General features: G+C 37.7%; 1 protein-coding gene across 2 annotated transcripts in view; it reads left to right on the forward strand.

Moving 5' to 3' along the window:
- The window catches only part of tab1 (TGF-beta activated kinase 1/MAP3K7 binding protein 1), a 25,033-nt gene continuing 15,686 nt past the window's right edge, over window positions 1-9,347 (forward strand). For both annotated transcript variants that reach the window (XM_015374001.1, XM_015374002.1), the window contains exons 1-6: window positions 1-19; window positions 115-206; window positions 2,589-2,719; window positions 5,950-6,103; window positions 6,438-6,533; window positions 6,821-6,929. In XM_015374001.1, the coding sequence (XP_015229487.1) occupies window positions 174-206; window positions 2,589-2,719; window positions 5,950-6,103; window positions 6,438-6,533; window positions 6,821-6,929 (523 nt within the window). In that variant the 5' untranslated portion in view covers window positions 1-19; window positions 115-173. The remainder of the gene's footprint in view (window positions 20-114; window positions 207-2,588; window positions 2,720-5,949; window positions 6,104-6,437; window positions 6,534-6,820; window positions 6,930-9,347) is intronic.

A 9,347-nucleotide genomic window follows, 5' to 3' on the forward strand; every position in this document is an offset into this window, starting at 1 on the left:
ATCTCCCAACGGAGTCATTGTAAGTGTTTGCTACGAATGAAGTAGATCTACTTCTAAAGCTCTGTTTGATTTAAAGAAAAGATAAAAGATTAAAAAAAGTTGAATTAGTTTTAGTTGAATTAGTAATGTCGGACACTGCGGTTGGACCGTGAAGGCAGCAAATAGTATCCAACATGGCGGCAGAGCCGAGGACTATGATGCAAAGCGTAAGTTAAAAAACGACTGTTTGTTGGTCTCAGTGGCCTTTTATGTTCCTGATGGATGTTACTCTGACCTCCCTTCTATCTCCTGGGAGTCATTGTCGCTCAGCGGGTTTCTTTCGGTGGGAATAATAGCCTGTTAATGATGTCGGCTATAGCTATGTTTAGTTAAGCTTTGCTAACAGCAAGCTAACAAACAATAGTTTAGAATAACTGGATATCAAACAAAACAATTGCGTCAACAGGAAGTTAGAAGTCATTGTCACATTATTTGACCCGTTGTATAGCTAATTAGCCATTTAGACATCTGTAGAATTTCGGACGAATACCAAGAGAAATACAGAGTTTAGTTTTCTTACTTTCCTGCTTAAAATGATCATTGCTTTGATTGGCTGCAGTTGATTTATTTCAGTAATTGCATTCAAAAGGTGTAACTTGTACATTATATTTATTCATTGCACACAGACTGATGCATTCAAATGTTTATTTCATTTAATTTTGATGATTTGAAGTGGCAACAAATGAAAATCCAAAATTCCGTGTGTCACAAAATTTGAATATTGTGTAAGGGTTAAATTTTGAAGACACCTGGTGCCACAAACTAATCAGCTGATTAACTCAAAACACCTGCAAAGGGCTTTAAATGGTCTCTCAGTCCAGTTCTGAAGCCTACACAAACATGGGGAAGACTTCAGATTTGACAGCTGTCCAAAAGGCGACCATCGACACATTGCACAAGGAGGGAAAGACACAAAAGGTTATTGCTGAAGAGGCTGGCTGTTCTCAGAGCTCTGTGTCCAAACACATTAATAGAGAGGCAAAGGGAAGGAAAAACTGTGGTCAGAAAAAGTGTACAAGCGATAGGGATCACCGCACCCTAGTCAAGATTGTGGAAAAAAAAAACATTCAAAAATGTGGGGGAGATTCACAAGGAGTGGACAGCTGCTGGAGTCAGTGCTTCAAGATCCACCACCAAGAGACGCTTGAAAGACATGGGTTTCAACTGCCTTGTGTCAAGCCACTGTTGACCAAGAAACAGCTCGAAAAGCGTCTCACCTGGTCTAAGGAAAAAAAGAGCTGGACTGCTGCTGAGTGGTCCAAAGTCATGTTTTCTGACGAAAGTAAATTTTGCATTTCCTTTGGAAATCGAGGTCCCAGAGTCTGGAGGAAGACAGGAGAGGCACAGGATCCATGTTGCCTGAAGTCTAGTGTAAAGTTTCCACCATCAGTGATGGTTTGGGGTGCCATGTCATCTGCTGGTGTCAGTCCACTCTGTTTCCTGAGATCCAGGGTCAACTTAGCTGTCTACAAGTTGCTGTCTAGCAAGTTTTAGAGCTCTTCATGCTTCCTGCTGCTGACCTGCTTTATGGAGATGGGAGATTTCAGGTTCTAACAGGACTTGGCGCCTGCACACAGCGCAAAATCTACCCCTGCCTGGTTTACGGACCATGGTATTTCTGTTCTAAATTGGCCAGCCAACTTCCCTGACCTTAGCCCCATAGAAAATCTGTGGGGTATTGTGTAAAGGAAGATGCAGAATGCCAGACCCAAAAAACGCAGAAGAGTTGAAGGCCACTATCACAGCAACCTGGGCTCTCATAACACCTGAGCAGTGCCAGAAACTCATAGACTACATGCCACGCCGCATTAATGCAGTAATTGAGGCAAAAGGAGCTCAAACCAAGTATTGAGTATTGTACATGCTCATATTTTTCATTTTCATACTTATCAGTTGGCCAACATTTCTAAAAATCCCTTTTTTGTATTAGCCTTAAGTAATATTCTAATTTTGTGACACACGGAATTTTGGATGTTCATTTGTTGCCACTTCAAATCATCAAAATTAAATGAAATAAACATTTGACTGCATCAGTCTGTGTGCAATGAATAAATATAATGTACAAGTTACACCTTTTGAATGCAATTACTGAAATAAGTCAAATTTTTCAAAATATTGTAATTTACTGGCTTTTACCTGTATGTTTAATTTTGATAGCTGGAAAAAATATTACAATATATACTGATATTGCAATGTCGTGATAATATAGTATTGAGACTTAAGAATCGTGACACGTATAGTATTGCAACACCCATGCCATCCCGAATGCAACTTACATACTTTTTTGTAGTTATTTTATAGTTCGGCATAGTAGAAAAGGATTGATCGAGTGATATTACTGTAACTGAATAGATTTGAGGACAACTTACCCATTAATTATGAACATAAACTTTTCTGGATACAAACCTTTGAACAGAAGTGGATAGAAGCTGGTTAAAAAAAAATTATTTACTACCAAAATAAACCTTTTTACATTTGACAGCTGTAATATCATAATGTATAAATGCTGTTAGAAAGAGCTAAGAGTGAGTTTTTTTTTCTCATTGCAGCAGCAGAGCTGGACAGATGACGTGCCTCTGTGTCAGATGTGTGGGGTTGGGGCGGCGCCAAACTTTGTTTACAGCCCCGATGGTAAAGGAAGTCAGAGCCGCCCCATTGAAGATAGACATCTCAGACTGAGGTAAGACAGAGCAGAAGTTTAGAAAAAGTCTTCCTTGAAACTATTCTCTCAGCAGCAAACAGGAAGATTGTGACCATGTGTTTTTTCAGAAGTTGTTAAAATGTTGAGTTAAAAGGAATCATAACAAAATGATGTGATCCTGATAAATGGGTTTTAAATTTCCCTTTATATTTTCACTTCTGGAAACTAGAAAGGTTAGTTATTTCTAATTGCTGATCTCGTATTTAGCCGTGTTTCTGATTGATTTAATGGGAGTCACGCTGTGCTGTTGATACTAATTGAGTGGTGATTTGCAAGTCAGAAAATCTAAAAAGCATTGCTTAAACCTTATAAAAAGCGATACCTGCTTAGTCGTCAGCAAACAGTTTTCCTAGGCTACATTCACACTGCAACCTGAAGTGACCCAAATCCGATTTTTTTTGCCCATATGTGACCTGGATCTGATCTTTTCATGACCGTCTGAACAACACAGATTGGATTTTTCCCAATGTGACCCAGGCCACTTGGCTATGTGGTCCTGAATCTGATACGCCAGGTCGCATTAATCCAACCATTCTGTCTCTTGCTACGCAGAAGCAACAAGAAAAACAACAACCATGGCGGACGATAATGCGGAGAGCAGTCTTTATTTTCAACGATCCTGAGAAGATTGCATTGTTACCGCACTGGTTTATGTTGGGAAAGAAATTAAACATCACAAGATGCACCCCAGCTTCTGTAAACACAGAACATTCATGCTTGTGACATCATTGCGTCCTCTACTGTGCATACAGTAGAGGACACCTAAGTTGTTAGAAAGCAGTTCGCACAGGAGATCAAATTCCAGTCGCCTATATTTGAAAATGTGAACAACCACGCAAAAGAATCCGATTTCTAAATAAAAATCAAAATTGAACATTAATGCCCGCAATGTGTACGTAGCCTTAGATGTAGCTCGTTTTTTAGTTTATTCCTCTTTTTTGTCGGGGGGGTTTCAAGCTTCTTTTATAAAGAGTTTGCAGTACAGATTATCTTCCTTTAATTTCTATGTAACTGTTAAACTTGTTATTGCTGCAAAATGAACGACCCAAAGCAATCAAATGCTCACTGTCTCTCTAGATGCTTAGCAAGGAAGAGTGATTGCAGTAAAGTCATTAACTTGATGCGGTTAGCTGGGTTTGATAGAAAACTTGAACAGTAAACTAAACAAGAAACAGCCATTTATAGATCGGAGCAAATTAGAATGGATTTTATTGACTTTAAATGTGTATATGATTGGATTAATCTGATACTGTCTGTAACTTAGGCGTTTTCTTGTAAAGTAGCTTTAGATAACGTTTGCTGGGGATTGGCAGTATATTAGAATCTAAACTCAATTGTGTTGCTTTGTAATTGTTTTAAGCTCCAGTTAGCTTTTAGTCCTGGTACAGCACACAAAGTGAAATGACATCAGCTGTTACTAGGGACTCGCTTTAGTCATCTTGCAAAGACAAACCTCCTTCAACAGTTCACATCACATGACTCCATCCGGCAACACATCGATAAACTATGTGTGCTTTCAAAACAGTCCGACTGGATCAATAAAATCTGGATTAGCTCCATGCCGCCATCTTCTCACTGAGTGTCCAGATGCATTTATTGCTTCAAACCCAAAAAAGTACTTGTTTTTTCAGTTTTTTTTTTTTATACCTACTTGCATATGGAATCAAATGGATGCCGAGGCCTATCTCCAGCAGGTCACTTGTTTAATAGAGAGCCACACAGGACAAAGAAAGCAAGATTCACATGCGGATGGAGAATGTAGGCGTCACACAGCAGCACACTGTTTAAGTATCAATGAATGTGACCATTAAAATAAAGCTTTATTGTAAAAAAAAAAAAAAAAAAAAAGTAATATTGGATGCATCTGTTCCTAAAGCAAACGGTAATGTGGGCACATTGTTAACAAGGAAGGAAGGTGAGAAAAAAAGCACAACTTTAACAGGAGCTGTTTGCAGTGCAATTAGTGACTGCTGCTGCTGCTGCTGCTGCAGATATGTCTGTGGATTTGTACTAGGAGCCCTGCAATGGCGTAAAAGTCTGATTAAACACAGCGTCAATGCAGACACCTTAGAAACTAGCGGATATGTATCCGATTTAGCAGCACATATGAAAGTGAAACCAATCAGATTCTTTGGAGGGTGAAAAGTTTGAAATTGGGCCCTTCAGACCGCCACAAAAGAAGTCTGATATGACTGGCTTAAGGAGAATAAGGTCATATTTTGATGCCATTTGCCTGCAGTGTAAATGTAGCCTAAGTGTTTTGGATCATTGCTGTTTTGCCCATGTGTCTAGGTTCCAAAGTGAATTTAGGACATTAATGCTTTTAATTTTTATTCTCTCCTGGCTTCTTTAAATGAAAACCAGGATCTCTTTTAAAGACCTTAAAGAATAATATTGCTTTATATGATTTTCCTAAAAGTTATCATACTTGTAATTTTTCACATGTTCAATTTGAACAATTGTTGGTTTCTGCTTGCAGTATCCAGCTGTTTGATTGTACTCAGGTAGTTGTAGAATGTTTTTTAGAAGTTATTTAAAAACGTCTCATGTGACCCTTATGAATGTGGAGTCTCGGGCTGAAACAATTAATCAGATTAATAGTGAATAATCGGTTATTGAAATAATCATCAACTAATTTAGTAGTTAAATAATTGCTAACTGGAATATAGACTCTTAAACATGCATTTAGCTGACATAGCAACCCAATTAGAGCAGTAATTATATCATAATTTGAAAAAGAAATATGTAAACATTTTACATTTAAGATAAAAAAAATAAAAAAAATTTCGTCTGTCAATATGCTCTATCCAGAACTCCTGAGGCAGAAAAGTTTTAGTTTCATCTGGTTTAATTTCCTAAAAGGTCTTCTGTATGGACCCTATCTAAATATTAATCGATTATTAAAAAAATAACCGACAGATTAATCGATTTGCTGTAAGGCGGAGTTAAAACTGGGTAAGCAATGTTTAAAACAGCTGGACTTGCATGAATCTACAGATATCAGTTTAAGTTAACATAGTTAGGTTTGTTTATATTATGCTATTAAGTAAGGACGATATTATTTAACAGCTGTTAATGTATGTTTGATCTTTAATTGAAATCCTGGTGGTCATAAAAATTTAACTGACTGAAATTTGCAGAAACCCTGGAAACAGGCGCCTTGCACTGACATACATTTCTTTTTGTTGTTTTTTTTCCTTCCCCATCAGAGGTGAAGATGGCTGTTTCCTTTATGGGGTTTTTAACGGTTATGATGGCAGCAAAGTGGCGGACTTCGCAGCCCAGTGTCTGACTGCTGAGCTCCTGCTGGGGCAGCTCAACTCCAGTCACTCAGACAACGACGTCCGACGGATCCTCATTCAGGTCGGTAGAGCTGAACTGCTGCCTGTAATGTCAACTTTCTTCTGCAACGTCTTTACTGTTGGTTACGCCTTTTATTAAATTGTTGCTTTATATGGAGAGTTTGAAATAGCTTTGATTTATAATAACACTTGAAATAAATAAACAAAACTTTTTATTTCAGGCAAGGAAGGAAAGGTGATGAGTTATGAGGAAAATGTAGAAAACTCAAACATTTACTGCTTTTTATTCAGTAGATTTATAGTTTTTTTTTTTTTTTTTGTAGCTTATTCTTGTTCCTGGCATGTTTTATAGAGCCGGTGAGTGAATTATGATGTGTCTGCTCTTTTTTTTACAGGCCTTTGATGTGGTGGAGAAGAGTTATTTTAATACAATAGATGATGCTTTGGCTAAGAAAGCTCATCTGTCCAACTACCTCATGCCGCACAATGAGGTAAGCACACCCAGAATGAGCTGCTGTTAATATAGGAGATGCAGGTCATGGCATTAGATTCACAATGATTTTTTCTAAGTTGGCTTTTATCTCCTTCTTTTCATTTAATGTATATCTTATGCTCTTTTTGCTTGATTACCTCCCTGTGTTCATTAGCTTAGATTTTCTCTCCTTAAGTTTCTCTGGTTTCTTCCACTTTCTTTGTCATCTTCACCCTGACTTATTTATATTTCTCTGATTGCTCTCTGGTTGTTCAGAAAGTGTCCTTCCATCATTTCTCTCCTCAGAGCCAGAAGGTGCAGGAGCGCCTGAAGGAGTTGGAGCAGGAGGTGTCAGGAGGCGCTACAGCTGTGGTGGCACTGATTCTCAACAATAAGCTCTACGTCGCCAATGTCGGTATGGATGCACGCTGTTCTACATGTTTAAGCAGATTTTATCTAAAATGTCTGGGATCTTTTCCTATTTTTATTTGATATTTCACAGCAGCATCTGCATAGCAATAAAAACAGGGTGATATATATACCTACAACCAGCAGATGTCAGGCTCAACACAGATTTGCATGAAGTGTTTGAAATGAAAAAAAACAACAACACATAAACATGAGAATAAAACCTTGGTTGCTGTTTTAAATTTTAGAATTAGAATTTAAAATCTGTGTTCAAACTGATTAGAGTCAGATTGTAGCATCATATGTTAGAATATTAGCAGGTTTTCTTTGTGTGGTTATTTGAGAAACTCCTGGAGAAAACAGGGACACACAGCAAGGTCAAATCTTTTGTTCAGTGTAGGAGAAGAGAATTTATTCTCATCTACATTGAGGACATCATGTTAAACTATTTCAGTTTTTTCAACTGAAAAGGTTTTGGAAATGGGAAGTAGATTTTTGTGTTTGTTTGCATGTGACGTGTAACTCTCTTGGTGGTGCTGCAAAGCCCATTGCTGCTGCTGTTAATGTAACAGATCTCATAATGCGGTTGCAAAAGATGATTTGCACAACTAACCAAAACCCTGCTATTCCACCGTAAGTGGAAGTAGAGCGACTCTCAACTCCGCATTCAGTCAGTCAGTAAGACTGGTTCCTCGTGCTGTTCCGTTTTTGCCCTCTTTTTTCCATATGATTCTAGAGCAGAGCGGATCATTCAGGCAGCAAGTCACCTGTTGATAAACAAAGTCTGTGCTGACTGTGGATCCCATTTTTTGGACATTTTTGTCATTACTAACTCTCTTTATACAGTAAATCGGGAGCCGTAATAAATATAAGCACTAAATAAAAAACAAATTAACTGAACTCACTCACTGTAGGTCTAAAGAAAACAAGCTAAGATGATGGTACATAAATGTTAGTACTGGCAAAATAAACAGTGTAGGTTTATTGATCTATCAATGAAGGATCCCAGCTGCAGAGGAATGGTCACACCTCCAAATTGCACAGAGACTGATTGCTGGGGTAAAGAGGAAAACTGATTAAAAGGCTGAAGTTGTTACTCTAAATGAAGTGGTCACAAAGAAACATCCTGTTGTGTTATCAATGACAAGGAGAAGGGAGCAATCTAATAAAGATACTAGGGATGGTATCACTGAGGATTTGGATGATCAAACGGCCCACCGTACCGTACCTTCCACAGTGGTTCTAGGTGGTGCTGCAGGCTCTTGTGGACACAATTCTTTTCCTAATTTCGGGGTCATTTTTGTTCTTCAGGTGGCCTAAGTTAGCATCTAAAAAATTATTATTATTTTTTTTCCCCCAAGCTGGAAGTTTCCTATGGTTATAGTATGAGGACATTGTTGCAAGCACATGCTTGATTGCACAAGTGTGGGAGAAATTACTAATGCATACCAAAAATGCAGAACAGAACATTTTTCTGTCAGCTATTAATCACACATAACCTCAGAGACATGGCTGGTTTTCTAGGTGTGGTTAGAACCGCAGGTTTTCAATTTGTCAAAGATGATATGATAAAGGCCAGTATGTTTAACATTTGCATTAATATCAAAGTATGATGGACGTAGACTTAAGTCTTTCATGTGTTTGTTTTTTTGTGTGTTTTTTTTCTAATTCATGAATCTTTGGATCTTATTCTAAAAAATGTAAGCTCCGTTTCTTTCATTTTGGCTCAAGTTAGGAATAAATACATAAAAAAGTAATTTCCCAATTCACTAATGTAGCAAAAATCAATAAATAAACCTACCTGCTCATGTTAAGGAATTATTCATTATTAATGGGAAATGGGAATTGCTTATTGCATGGAGGGGGGGTTCGGATCTTGAGCTGAAGGCTTGAGTTGGTACGTAAGTGTGCTTTTAAGATTAGTTCCAGCTGTTTGTTGGTGTTGAAAGTGTATTAGAGCTCGGTACATATGGAGTGAATAGATGAGGTACATTAACATTAAACTGCATACCAAACATTTTTTGCTCGCATCAACATAAAAACTCGCATGGGAAATGAGTTTTGCTGTGGATAAGGAATCAGTTTAAAGCTTGATCCTGATTGACGTCAAGCAAATTGGCTGCACTGAATGGCCTTGTTCAGCTGATTAGAACACAAACACACAGCTTCAGGCAGTTTAGGAACATGAAACCTGATGGTTGGTTTTACAACTACATGCAAAATTCTGCTTAGGGACCCAAAAATCTAATTCTCAATAATTAATCATTGATTGGTCTTATATTTCCAAGCCTGAATATTTCTTTTTTTTTTTTTTTTCTTTTGCTTGACTTTTAAAATCTTCAGATTGTTTTTAGGCAAATTGGATGATGCTTCAAAACTGTCTTTATTTATAGCACATGTACATTTAAAGTGTATTTGTAGTAAA

The sequence above is a fragment of the Cyprinodon variegatus genome, unplaced genomic scaffold (genome assembly GCF_000732505.1).
Source record: "Cyprinodon variegatus isolate N-32 unplaced genomic scaffold, C_variegatus-1.0 Scaffold96, whole genome shotgun sequence".
In the NCBI taxonomy this organism is placed as follows: Eukaryota; Metazoa; Chordata; class Actinopteri; order Cyprinodontiformes; family Cyprinodontidae; genus Cyprinodon; species Cyprinodon variegatus.